This window comes from Hippopotamus amphibius, chromosome 8 (genome assembly GCF_030028045.1).
Source record: "Hippopotamus amphibius kiboko isolate mHipAmp2 chromosome 8, mHipAmp2.hap2, whole genome shotgun sequence".
Classification (NCBI taxonomy): Eukaryota; Metazoa; Chordata; class Mammalia; order Artiodactyla; family Hippopotamidae; genus Hippopotamus; species Hippopotamus amphibius.
Window position 1 is genome coordinate 87,920,929 of NC_080193.1, and position 13,509 is coordinate 87,934,437.

General features: G+C 48.5%; 2 protein-coding genes across 5 annotated transcripts in view; both read left to right on the forward strand.

Moving 5' to 3' along the window:
* Window positions 1–48: 48 nt before the first annotated feature.
* On the forward strand, window positions 49–7,850 carry SLC23A3 (solute carrier family 23 member 3). The gene is made up of 13 exons (XM_057744231.1): window positions 49–1,239; window positions 1,617–1,814; window positions 1,943–2,100; window positions 2,214–2,335; window positions 2,521–2,594; window positions 2,957–3,138; window positions 3,445–3,577; window positions 3,733–3,847; window positions 5,006–5,259; window positions 5,787–5,892; window positions 6,179–6,346; window positions 7,361–7,456; window positions 7,551–7,850. Exons 1-13 carry the CDS (start codon window positions 1,225–1,227, stop codon window positions 7,838–7,840), a joined length of 1,911 nt encoding a protein of 636 aa, XP_057600214.1. The 5' UTR covers window positions 49–1,224; the 3' UTR covers window positions 7,841–7,850.
* NHEJ1 (non-homologous end joining factor 1) overlaps window positions 7,561–13,509 on the forward strand; it is an 84,385-nt gene continuing 78,436 nt past the window's right edge. For 2 of the 4 annotated variants that reach the window (XR_009055013.1, XM_057744226.1), the window contains exons 1-2: window positions 9,112–9,467; window positions 12,407–12,583. Coding sequence is in view for 3 of the 4 variants with exons in the window: in XM_057744226.1 (XP_057600209.1) it covers window positions 9,447–9,467; window positions 12,407–12,583 (198 nt within the window). In the remaining variant the exon portion in view is untranslated. Of the gene's footprint in view, window positions 7,651–8,959; window positions 9,076–9,111; window positions 9,468–12,406; window positions 12,584–13,509 lie in introns of those variants that run through there. The other 2 variants (XM_057744230.1, XM_057744229.1) reach the window with 2 other exon arrangements.

Consider the following 13,509-nt stretch of genomic DNA (forward strand, 5'->3'; position numbering starts at 1 on the left):
CCGTCATCTTGCAACTCATTCTTTCTGAACTCCATTCCAGAACTTCCCTGTTGTTTGATAGTCATAGGCTCTCATACCAAGCTTCTCCCTTGTCCCTGCTCCTAGCACCCTGGGGCCCCTAGCACTGCTGGACTTGGGTGCAGTGGGGCACAGATAGTGACTGTGCCATGCCTGGGGGAGCCCTATCTGTCACAAGTTCTGAGTGAGCACCATCTGTGTGGATCCCGACGCACATCTCGTGGAGAGAGGCCAAGCCAAGTATCCAGCCCCATGAGCTCCTTGAGGGCAAGCCCAAGGATACCTTATCTCTCTCCTGACTTCCTTTATGGTTTGACACGTGGTCGTAGTCAGTGCTGTTAAGGAGAAGACCGAGGCTGGGTTATCACTGGAGGAAGAAAAACTGAGCAGCCGGCTGGGCTGCGGTTATTTGGGACCATGGATGAAGATATACAACAGGGGTGATACTGCCACCTAGGGTGTATCTTGGAAATTTATGGGGCTTTTCTTTTTTTTTCTTTTTCTTTTGGCTGCACAGTGTGGCATGTAGAATCTTAGTTCCCCTGACTACGGATCAAGCCCATGCCCCCTGCAGTGGAAGTGCAGAGTCTTAACCACTGGACCACCAGGGAAGTCCCTATGGGGCATTTTTTGATTGGTGTAAAAATTTGAAGGGATGGGATTTACTGGCGTTTAGTTGGCCTGTACAGGATGCTACACATCCTGAAATGCCCAGCAATTTATTTTGAAGAATTCCCAAGACAACCTTTGAATGTACATCATGTATATGAAAATCCTGTTTATCTGAGCCTAGAATTATTTAGTGTTATATGATCAAATTATTCATAAACACAGAATAGTTTTTGCACATTTGGGAAAAGACAGTTTGCCGGGAATGTACCTCTGTGTAAATTAAAACAATGCTTTGTTCATCGCTTTACCAAGAACTTGTTCACTATTTTGGAACACCAGTTCACTAACGGCAGCACTGCTTGTTGCACGTGTCATGAGGAAAGCACCAATATCAGTTGGCGTTGTAGCTGTCATATTCACGGTGATTCCACATGGGGGTGGGCACTGGACTACTTCATTGCCTCCTGGTTTAGTTGGGCCCAAGTTTTCACACACTGAAATACCTGTTATCATAAATTACTTTTGTTTCTCCTTTATATTGCAGTGAGAACATTATATGGAGTTGTGCTCACTGTTGTCATACATGATGTGAGGATGTTTCCTTTCGAGGTAGTCCAGGGGGCTTGACCCTAAAAGAGTTGAGAGCTGCAGTATAATCGTGATGGTTCTAAATGGCAGTGGTGAGGAGGGAATGCAGCCTGTAAAACCTCCCCAGGCTATTTTAGAGGCTTCCTCCCCACCATTCCTATTCTGGGACAGCTGCTTAGATGAAGATTCTTGGGGGGAGGGGTCCAGAATTTGCCTCCAAGGTTAATGGGTGATGGAATTTGCACAAGAGCTGGGCAAAGGTGAAAGGGCTGTGTCCCGCCCCAAATCCCTCATCCTTTTGCTCTGCTTCATTGACACTCCCACCCCCTCCCCGCTCCAGGCAGCTAACTTCACACAAACTCTGACCTCTTACTCTCCCTCCTTAACTCTGGCCCCAGGGGCAGCCAAGACAAGAAGAAGGGCAGGGAAGCATGAGCCGATCACCCCCTAACGCCATACAACTCCGATCCGTGGGCTCCCAGGGTACCATGGCTTCCCTGCCACAGCCGCCTGCCGTCCAGAATCCCTCCTCTCACTCTTGGGCCTCTCTGTGTGGGCCTCCTCCCTGGGGCCTCAGCTGTCTTCTGGCTCTGCAGGTAGGAGACGGAGGTGCAGGAGTTGGTGCTGGCTGAAGGAGGTGTTTGGAGGGAGTAGGTGTTGCATGATAAAGCTTCTGGAAATAGGTATTTTTGCCTATTTCTGAAGACTGCTCCTCTGCCTGCAGCATATCTTGGTCCTGGCTTCTGTGCTCTGTGCCTCCCATCTGCTCCTGCTTCGAAGTCTCCCTGCAGGAGGACTCTCTTCCTTCCCTGCCCAGCTCCTGGCCTCCAGCCTCTTTTCATGTGGCATGTCTACTGCCCTGCAAACTTGGCTGGGCAGCAGGTGAGGGGAACTCCCTGGAGAGAAGGGGAAAGGGTCCCAATGGGTAGGAGAGGCTTGGGGAGGCTTTCGGCTGCCCCATGTTTCCAGACCTGGTGGGGCTGCTGTTCCTACAGGCTGCCTCTTGTCCAGGCTCCATCCTTAGAGTTTCTTATCCCCGGTCTGGTGCTGACCAGTCAGAAGCTCCCTCTGGCCATTCGGACACCTGGAAACTGTGAGCAGAGAGCAAGGGCACAGGGTGAGGGTGGCGTGGGGTGTTCATCTGAGCACACAGGTGTAAGTGGGTGCAGGATTGAAATGGGGCAATGATGGGAGGGTAGGCACTGTGGGGTGTTGGAGCTGTGCCAGACACCAGCCAGGACTGTAGAGCAATGGGTCTCCATCCCGTTTACCTCTCCTCTCCACACCCCCAACTTCTCCCAGCCTCCCTTGTGCTGCGCCTGTGTAGGGGGCCTGGCTGCCATGGCCTGGAGCTCTGGAACACTTCTCTCAGAGAAGTAAGTGCCTGGGGATGTGGAGGAGGAGGCGGGCTAAGATTGGGGATTGGGGATTGGTGCTGGGATTGGGGAGGCTCTTGTTTCCATTTTGCAGGGACTGGGATGTTCTAAGGGAAAGAATTGGGGGTGGGAAACCCCTCCTGGAATCAGTTTGGGTTTTTTTGTGTGTACGTCCACACCATGTGGCTTTGTGGGATCTCAGTTCCCCAACCAGGGACTGAACCCAGGCCACGGCAGTGAAAGCCCGGAATCCTAACCACTAGGCCACCAGGGAACTCCCTGGAATTAGTTAAAAAGTCTAGACTGAGGTCATCTCAACTGAGCAGAATGTTTTCTCTTTGTCCTCTTTTCCACTCCACCAGGTGTCCGGGGCCGTGGTGGTCTCTGGGCTGCTGCAGGGCATGCTGGGGCTGTTGGGGGGTCCTGGCCACTTGTTCCCCCACTGTGGGCCCCTGGTGCTGGCCCCCAGCCTGGTTGTGGCAGGGCTCTCTGCCCACAGGGAGGTGGCCCTCTTCTGCTCTACTCACTGGGGCCTGGCATCACTGTAAGTAAGTCCTGAGAGGTGTGGTGTCCGATGGGGTGTGCGGGAAATGGGAAGGGCAGAGCTGCTGGCTCTACCATCTCAGCAGGGACAAGTTTATGGATTTGGAATCCAGGACTTTTGCTGGATTCATTTGGTCACCCCGACTTTCACCTTGTCTCCTGCTAACCCCCAAGGTACCCTCTTTCCCCCTCCATGGGGAGCTTTCTTCTCTGGGACCCCCTTTTATGGTATCCTGCCACTCCCGCCTGCACTCGCCCCTCAGGATGCCTGCTTCCTCTTGCTCCTAAAGCTCCTTCTCTCTCCTAGGCTTATCCTGCTCATGGTGGTCTGTTCTCAGCACCTGGGCTCCCGCCTGTTACCCCCACGCCCCTGGAGGCCATCTTCAATCTCTTCAACCCCTTCAACCCACACTCACACCCCTGCCTTCAGGCTCCTCTCGGTATGTGGGGGTCTGGGCTGGGGCAGTTGAAGTTAGAAGGGCTGGCACGGAACATTTGCTTGGCCCCCTACCTTTTGGTTTCTGTCTACCCCTCCAAGACGGGCTTAGAAGGTTCTGGGGGAGGGGTTCTTTTCTGTCTCAGTCTTGTCCCTCAGGTGCTGATCCCAGTGGCCTGTGTGTGGATCGTTTCTGCCCTTCTGGGTCTCAGCATCATCCCCCAGGAGCTGTCTGCCCCCACCGAGGCACCGTGGCTTTGGCTGCCTCACCCAGGTAGGTTTTATTCTGGTCATCCAACCTCTGACTCCGATAAAAATGTCTCTTTTTTTGAACTCAAGATTTCATGAATTTCATTTTTGACTTAATGAAATTGTACGAATTATCAAAACACACAGCGGAGAGAAATTGCCTGTCTGAGGGGCAATGCCAGGCGCTCACCACAGGTGTCTTATTTACTGTTTAGAGACATCTGTAAGCCCCACCACTGTGTGTTGATACTCTTTTACCCAATTTACACATTTATGATGCCTACTCTCACAGGCATTTGAGCTGGTGACCTGTGCACAAAGATGGCTTTTGAGGCATTGTATATGAAATTTGCTCACTCATCAACTTAATAATGGTCCATTTAAGTGCTGATTATGTGCTAGGCACGTGATAGGGGACATGGTGATAAACATGACAGACACAGTTCCTGCACTCATGAAGCTTATAATCTGCTGGGGAACACAGATACTAATTAAAGTCCCCAAGTAAATACAAAATTGCATGTGGTAAATATGAGAAAGGGGAGGTTCCTTGTGTGATGGAAGTTTATAATAGGGAATCTAACTTTATTGGAGAGGTCAGAAAGGAACTCTTTTTTTAAAAAAATGTTTTTATTTTTATTTATCTTTCATTTATTTATTTTTTGGCTGCACTGCATGGCTTGTGGGATCTTAGTTTCCCTACCAGGGACTGAACCTGGGCCCTTGCAGTGAGAGCATGCAGCCCTAACCGCTGGACAACCAGGGAATTTCCAGGGAAGGCATTCTTGAGGAAGTGATCACTGAGCTGAGATGTGAGAGATGAGTAGGAGCTTATTGGGTAAAGGCAAGAGTGATGAGCATTCTGGGTGGAGAGAACAGCATATGCAAAGGCCCTGTGGTGGCCAGCAGCACAGTACGTACAAGGACCTGAAACAAGACCAGTGTATCTGGAGTGCAAGAAGTGAGGTATGGTGGGAGAGAGAGAAGTAAGGGTCAGACCAAAGAGGACTTTGTAGACCACAGTAAAGGGATGGGTCTTTACCCTGAGTTTGATGGTTTTGTCCCAAGACCTTATCTTCAAAGACAATGGGGCCTTTAGGATTCTTGCATCGTAGGCTGTCAGAGGCAGGGAGATGCTTTAGACTTGAGTCTGGCCCTAAGGCAGCTCTTTCTCCCTCCCCAGCTGAGTGGGACTGGCCCTTGCTGACACCCAGGGCTCTGGCTGCGGGCATCTCCATGGCCTTGGCAGCCTCCACCAGCTCCCTGGGCTGCTACGCCCTGTGTGGCCGGCTGCTGCATTTGCCTTCTCCACCTCCGCATGCCTGTAGCCGAGGGCTGAGCCTGGAGGGTCTGGGCAGTGTGCTGGCTGGGCTGTTGGGGAGCCCCATGGGCACTGCATCCAGCTTCCCCAACGTGGGCACAGTGAGTCTTCTCCAGGTATGTGGACAGGGGTGTGGTGGGGGGGAGGGGCCGAGCCAGAGGGGCAGGAGAGGGAAGGGAATTGACTGCCAGCTGTGCCTAGCCCTCTGCCAGGCACTTCATAGCAGTGATCTCATTTAGAGAGGTGCCTAGAAGTGGTAAGGGCTAGGAGTGTGAGGAAGACACTAAATCACTCCTGAGCCCCTTCTGTCCCTCAGGCACTGGACCAGGGCTGAGGTTCTAGAGAGAAGCAAGTCAGATGCAGTCCCTGCTCTCTTGGGGACTTCAAGAGAGAGAAGGGCAGACAATTTAAGAATTAAGCAAATACGATAATTTCCAAGAGTGATAAGTGCTATTTAAGAAAACAAAACAGGGGGTGGGATAGTGGTTGAGTAAGGGAGGCCCCTTTAGGTAGAGTGCTCAGGGATGCTTCTTGGGAGAGTGACATTTGAGCTGGGATCCAAATGATGAGAAGGGTCAGCCAGGCGAAGACCTTGAATGGTCGAGGAGGTGGCTGTGTTTTCTAGTGTCTCTTCGTCATGTAGGCTGGATCTCGGCGAGTGGCCCACTTGGTGGGGCTGCTCTGCGTGGCACTTGGGCTCTCCCCGAGGCTGGCCCAGCTCCTCACCATGATCCCGCTGCCTGTGCTTGGTGAGTGGATGTATCAGCAGGACTGGTATTGAACCAGTACCCCCCAGCAGGGCCCACCTGGTTGCTGGTGGTTGGCACCCTTTCTTTCTGAATAGGCTCCCTAGTATGTAGATATGAGTATATGTCAGCTGCCCTGTTTTCTCAGCCACATCTTGGCCTCTTGACTGGGCTTCTGGGCTCCTGGGCCTTTTGGTGGTCTTTGCCCCTTACAACCTTCCCCGGCCTGCAATACTCTCTGCTGTGCCAGCCCTCTCCCAACATCTTTGATTACTTCTGTACGAGACAGGTGGGGTGCTGGGGGTGACCCATGCCGTGGTTCTGTCTACTGGATTCTCCAGCTTCCACTTGGCTGACATTGACTCTGGGCGGAATGTCTTCATTGTTGGCTTCTCCATCTTCATGGCCCTGTTGCTGCCAAGATGGTTTCGGGAAGCTCCAGTTCTACTGAGCACAGGTGGGAGGAGGGGCGAGGGAAAGAGGAGTTGTTCGGCAGTGGGAAAGCAAGGGCTCAAGACTTGAGTTTCTCTGAACACTAGGCCCCACACCCTTCTCTGGGCTTTGGTACAAATAGCCTGTTCCTTTGTTTAGCAAATATTTGTTGAACATGGTGCTAGCTCCTTGGGATACAAAGGTGCCTGTAGGTGTTACAGTCTAGTAAAAGAAATGAGATGTGTAGAAACATAACTAGAAATGTTCAGATAAAGAGCTGTGGTGCTCAGCAGTGAGATAGGTGGCTTCTGTTGGAGATGATCTAGGTAAATTTTATGGAGAAAGTAACACTGAGCTGGCCTTGAAGGATGGTAAGAAATAAACACATCACTCCTGGTGGAAGAACCACCATAAACAAAGACATAGAAGTAGGAAGTCATAGGGTATGTCCTGGGAGCAGCAAATAACTCATTTTGTTAGCTCAGCTGAGCAAACAGCAGTGGTTCTTCATTGAGGATAGTTTTGTCCCACAGAGAACATTTGGCAATGGCTGGAGACATTTTTCGTTGTTATAAGCAGGGGAGAGGTGATTGTTGCTGGCATTTAGTGGGTAGAAGGATGCTACTAAACGCTCTACAATGCACAGGACAGCCCCCCTCAAACAGAAAATTATCTGGTCCAAAATGTCAGTAGTATTGAGGTTGAGGAACCCAGGCTAGAGCATAGAAGGTAAGAAGTGGGAAATAAGGTTGGGGCTTTTAATGCCAAACTTTCCGGAGACAGGGAGCCTAGAACTATCGAAGCATATCTGAAAGGCACATGGATGCTCAGAATATAGGGTATTGAGCAGGGACCCTGGGGGAAGAGTCTGGATGTGGGAAATAGAGAGCAGAGGGACAAAGTGGGGGAGAGGGGAAATGGAACAATTCAGAAAGATCTGTCCTTAGTCCAAGACTAAGGCTTAGGTTGGAAGTTATTAGGCTCCTTGGCGTTGCATAGGATCAGAGTTCCCCTCCTGCTTGGCCTCAACCCCCTGTAGGCTGGAGCCCCTTGGATGTGTTACTACGCTCACTGCTCACAGAGCCCATCTTCCTGGCGGGACTCTTGGGCTTCCTCCTAGAGAACACCATTCCTGGTAAGTTTAGGCCAGGCCCCAGGAGACTGGGGAGTGGCCAGGAAGTCATCACTCCCTGGGTTGGGCAGTGGCCTGACCACCCTCTCTTTTGCAGGTACACGGCTTGAGCGAGGCCTAGGTCAAGGGCTGCCATCTTCTTTCACTGCCCAAGAGGCTCGGATGCCTCAGAAGTCCAGGGAGAAGGCTGCTGAAGAGTATGAGCTTCCCTTCTCCATCCAAAATCTGTGTCCCTGCATTCCCCAGCCCCTCCGTTGCCTCTGCCCACTGCCCGAAGACTCTGGGAATGAGGAAGGAGGGCCCTCTGAGGCAGGAGAGACAGCTGATTTGCTGACTGGTTTTGGGGAGCAGTTCCCTGGGTCCAGCAGAGAACTTAGGTCCCAGTAATTACTAGAACTCCTGCTTCCACCTTGGTTACTTTAGCCCTATCTCCCAGCTTGCTGGAGAGCCAGATCCCAGGCTCTACTTTCTCCCAGGGAGAGGGTGTGTGTGTGTGTCACATAGGCCACCTAAAGGTCTCATTTCCCAATAGGTGTGTTTGCCTTTCCTTCTCTTACTTAGGCCCAACTGTTTCAGAGCAGGGCTATGGTTTAGTGGGCCATGAATGAATGATATTTTGCCTGTGAACTATCTGTACTCCAACCCCAGCATTCACCTAACTGATATTTATTGAGTGCCTCCTATGTGCAAGGTCCTGGAAATACACATATGGATAAGACAGGGTCCCTGCCCTCTAGAACACTTATGGTTTAAACAGATGTGTAATTACTAACTAAAATCCAAAGCAGAAAGCAGTCTGCAATAAAGATGAAAACAATGCTATAGGAGCAAAGAAGAAGAAATAATGAATTCTGATTGGGAATAGTGGGAAAGGCTTTTACATAGAAGCAGCACTGAGGCTGGCCTTGACAAGAGGAGGACTTTTGGTTGTGGAACATGGATGGGGAGAATTTTTCAGGCTCAGGTACCCAGCTCGAGCAAAACAGTAATTTGTACAAGGTACAAGATGAGCTGAAGGATTTCAAGCTTCTCTGTGGTGATGGAGCATAAGTAGGGGGTGAATGGAAGGAGAAATGAGACAGGAGAGGTGAAGCATGAGGTCAGATCGTGGGATTTATGCCTGGGAGACTCATCTCTTAAACAACTCGAGTGCTGGTGGGGACCCAAGAGAGATTATCTACTGAAGTTCAATCCCCTCGTTTTATTTAAAAACAAAACAACCAAAAAAGCGGTTGGACAGGTAGGGAAGGGAAATGACTTTAGGTTTGTCAACAAATCCAAATTCGGGGTCCTCTCTCCTGCACTTCGTCTGGCATTCTTTCTGCTCTGCCAGCGCGACTCTAAGGAATGCCACCACCCCTTTCACATCTCTACCAGGGGTCCTTGAGCCTCCCTTCTCGCTTTCCAGGCCACAGTGTTCCTCCACCTCCGAGCGCTCCAGCTATCAGCTCTGTGGGCGCAGACGCCCCGCCTACATCAGGCCTGGGCTCCTCCCCAGTGTCCCAAGACCCCGCCTCCCCGTGGTGGTGATTGGGGGGGAATGCCTCTACTTTAGGGCTTTCGGTTTGCGCGGGCGGCTCAGCCTGCAGCGAGGAGGGTGAGAGCTCTCGAGGCCGCTCACGGTAGGTGGGGTCGAGCTCTAGTCGGGGTCGGGGTCGGGGCCGGGGCAGGGCGGTGAGAGACTGCTCGGACCCTGCGGGCGGGCCCTGGCAACTCGCTTCCTCCCCAAAGTTTCCTCCCAGTAGGGACCTGCGCGGGGCCGGGATTATGGGACAGGCCTCCGGGGTGGGCGGGGCCGCAGGGCCGCGCGTGCGCAGCTCGCCTCCGGCCGCGAGGCGGGGTTTGTAAGGGTACTCCTGCGGCGGCAGCTTGGTGCGACCAAGCCGGCGGTTTTCGGCTTTATTGTCCCTCGAGGGGTCCCAAGCCACTCCTTATGTAGCTGGTGTGGTAAACGTACAAACGTGGACAGTGAAGGCCTTTCTAGTGAGGGCGAATGGAAACTGGACGACGCCAGGTGGGGCTCCTGGAGCGGGGTTGTGGTAAAGGGAGTGAGGAGTCGCCCTTTCCCCGAGGGCCGGGGCGTGGCCCAGCCCAGACTGTCGCTGGGGTTTTGCTGCCCTCTGCAGGATGGCGGAGGAACTGCTCCGGGAGAGGGGCTCTTGGCCAAGCGGCGGGACTGGGTGCCGACCCGCTTTAGGCAACCCCACTCCACTCTTGGCCCTCAGCGCTTCCCCTGCCTCATTCAAGAATAATAAACGGGTGAATCTGGTTAAGTAAAGGTTCAAGGCATCCTTGAAGGTAATAAGAAAAAGGTGAGATACAGAGGCCTCAGAACAGGACATGCGTGGTGGGAGCAACTAACCCCAGGGCTGGTGCTGAATTTCTCAGACCTCTTTAGGGGACATGTTGACCCCAGCCACATTTTAAACTCCTCCCCCGCCCGCAAAACAAAGCACCATACAGTGTGAGGGTCCTGAGCTTCCAGGCTTTCCTAAGTGACAGGGTCGGATAATCAACCCAATTTTAGTGACTGTTAGAGTGCCCACTGGGGAGTGCCTATAAGGGAGAGAGGGGCTTGGCGACTTGCGGTTTGTGACCTTGGGTAGTGTGGAACTCTGGTCCAGTGAGGACTAGCTTCATCATTCTAAGATCTCTTCCCAGTAGGAACAGCAGATGGGAAATGTGACCGAAATACCATCTTCCAAACAGAAGGTTTTGAGGCCGCTGGAGATAAAAATCACAATATGTATATTTCTATTTCACCTGTCTAGTGACTATACAAATTATGTAACAAGGCCACGCTTCAAAAACTGGGTTATAAGTGGAAGAATAATGGCTTAGATTGAGATGAAAATGACTGGAAGAACAGAACTGTGTTAACCATGTTAATGAAATCCAGGGATTTTCATTGTTTTCTTTGTATTCTAAGATCTGCCCCCACCCCCAACTTCAGTTTGTGTTTGTAGATTGAAATCACTTTTTTTTTTATTGGCTGCTCTGCACATGGCCTGGAGGATCCCCGGCCAGGGATCAAAACTGTGCCCCCTGCAGTGGAAGCTCGGAGTCTTAACCACTGGACCACCAGGAAAGTCCCACACTTTTTTTTTTTACCCACAGGAAAAATGATCAAACTGCCTGTAAAGTAGTCATAGTTACTGAACATCTACTAGATTAAGACTGCAAGTTTAGTTGTTGAAGTAGGAAGGTTGGTTTCCAGGATGTGAAGCAGGGTGTGATGTCACTGATGGCAGAGCCTTGGGTGGGGATGTGGGTGATGAGTGGAGTTAATTCATTGGTCTCTACCTGTGTAATGTGCTGTGCCTTCTATTGACTTCTTAGTCTTTCAGGGTATTGAAATGGGATTAGGGCTTTTCTCTTTGCTTCTGGACACAGAGTTATTAGCTCTTTATTTGTGTCTCATTGATCCCTTTGAGAATTTGACCATAGCTGTGGACCTCTTCCCTCCAAATGGGTATATGCATGTATGAAGAAATTTTGCATATAATTCCAGGGGGTTTACATGCATAGACTCTAGTATAAGAATCCCTGTCTTAAATCAAACATGCTGACACCTTGATCTTAGACTTCCAGCCTCCAGAACTGTGATATAATTAATTTCTGTTGCTTTAGCCACCTGGTCTGTGGTATTTTGTTATGGCAGCCTTAGCAAATACAGTGGGGAGAGAAAAAATGAGGCCACTGGTTAAAAATCACCAATAATGAAAGTTTTTACTGAAAAGTATGTTTCATATTTAAAAATACATGCTGAAGGGAATATGCTGTGTCCATGCTGAAGTTCATATTATTATCTTCAGCAAATATAAAAATAGGCTCTGGACCTTTCCAGAGTCTGCACATTAATCTATGATACTTCTTGGTATGTTACCCCAGTTCTTGGGGGAAAAACAATCTTAAGGTTTCCCCCTATGTGTTTTTAAGGAAAAATACAGTCAAGATAATGGTTCAGACAGGTATTCAATTAGCTACACAAAGAAGTTAGTTTTTAGGACTGGTTTGTAGTACTATGGAATGATTAATAATTTTGGTATACTTTCCTATTCATTTGAAGGCATAAAATAGAAGCTTTCCGATGAAAGATATTGTGATTTTTTAAAAATGTTATTCAATTCATCAACCAAAAAAAACATTAAACTACAATTAAATAAAATGTAAATATGGCTCTACTGAAAAAAAAGAATCCCTGTCTTAGACAATGTATATATATTTAGGGAAAAATATATTTAGAGGGCATATAAATGTGTGTATATATATATATATATATATATATATATATATACACATACATACCTACATTCGTTTAGGGAATATATATTTATATGTTTAGGAAATATATATATGTTCTATATATATATATATATATATATATATACAGGCACACACATATATATATTTAAAATTCACAGAGCTTCCAGAGTTTTGTTTTTAGATAATGATCAAATAGTTTGAATTTCCTGCCCATGACATTTATGACTTATGATGTTTTATAGAACAAGAACTATTTCTTCTCTTTTAGAAGTTCTGGGAAAGGCTAGCATTGACATATTTCTTAGGAATGTGATAAAGATGCAACAAAAATGGTTTAGGTTTCCATACTGTTATATTATTAGAAAGCAGAAATACTAATACCAATATGCTGAGGCTTAAACGCTATAGAAGAAGGAGATATTTTATGTCTTCTAGGAATTTAATATGGGAGAAAAACCCTCAAAATTCTAAATAGATTTTTAGTGGCAAGAGGCAATAGGGTTGGTGTTCAGCTGGTTATATACAGGGAGGGAGGGTGGAGGAGAGGGAGTAGAATGTAAATCCATACCTTCTGTTTTCTTAGGGAGGATTTTCACAAGATGTGTTTGATATAGAACTTTATGAGTGGTGTCCCCCCAGGCCTACAGCACCCTGGGGGCACTTTGCTAAATTAAGGCTTTCCTGCAGATGGATGAACTGGAGCAAGGCCTGCTGATGCAGCCTTGGGCATGGCTGCAGCTTGCTGAGAACTCCCTCTTGGTCAAGGCTTATATCACCAAGCAGGGCTATGCCTTGCTGGTTTCGGATCTTCAACAAGTGTGGCATGAGCAGGTGGACACTAGTGTGATCAGCCAGCGAGCCAAGGTAAGTGTGAAGAGAAGCACTGCTGTGGGTGGCAGTGGATATAATTTCTTTCCTAGTGAAGGTCAGGGGACATTAACGTCAAGGAAGGTCAAGTCAGGTTGAGACAATTTCCATTGATGTTTTGCACTTCTACCTCTAGCCCTGGGATCTTTCCATATGGGTGGGTGTGTGTGTGTGTGTGTGTGTGTGTGTGTTTCTGTAGTGCATTCAATGGAAGGCAGAACTGTGGAGTAGGCCAGTTGATCTCTCTTCTTTTTGTTTTCTTCTTTCCTGTTCTGATGTTTTTATTTTCCTTTCCCTTCCTCTTCTGCCCACTGTGGTTTTTTACCTTCTAGTTAGTTTTATTTTATTTTATTTTTTTAAGAACTTTTATTGAGATATAACTGACATACAATAAACTCATATATTTAAAGTGTACAATTTGATATATCTTTTTCTTATTAGTAATATGTATATGGCAATCATAATCTCCCAATTTATCCCACCCCAACCCCTCCCCCCTGCCTGCTTTCCCCCCTTGGTGTCCATATGTTTGTTCTCTACATCTGTGTTTCTGTTTCTGCCTTGCAAACCAGTTGATCTGTACCATCTTTCTACATTCCGCATATATGTGTTAATATATGATATTTATTTTTCCCTCTCTGACTTACTTCATTCTGTATGACAGTCCCTAGGCCCACCATGTCTCTGCAAATGTCTCGATTTTGTTCCTTTTTACGGCTGAGTAATATTCCATTGTATATCTGTACCACATCTTCTTTATCCATTCATCTGTTGACGGACATTTAGGTTGCTTCCATGACCTGGCTATTGTAAATAGTGCTGCAGTGAACATTGGAGTGCATCTGTCTTTTTGAATTATGGTGTTCTCTGGGTATGTGCCAAGTAGTGGAATTGCTGGGTCATATGGTAATTATATTTTTAGT

Coding starts and splice junctions, on each gene's coding strand:
- SLC23A3 (XM_057744231.1), top strand. Junction 3,848..5,005: donor GCTTTGGCTGCCTCACCCAG/GTAGGTTTTATT, acceptor CTCCCTCCCCAG/CTGAGTGGGACTGGCCCTTG. Junction 5,893..6,178: donor GATCCCGCTGCCTGTGCTTG/GTGAGTGGATGT, acceptor TGTACGAGACAG/GTGGGGTGCTGGGGGTGACC.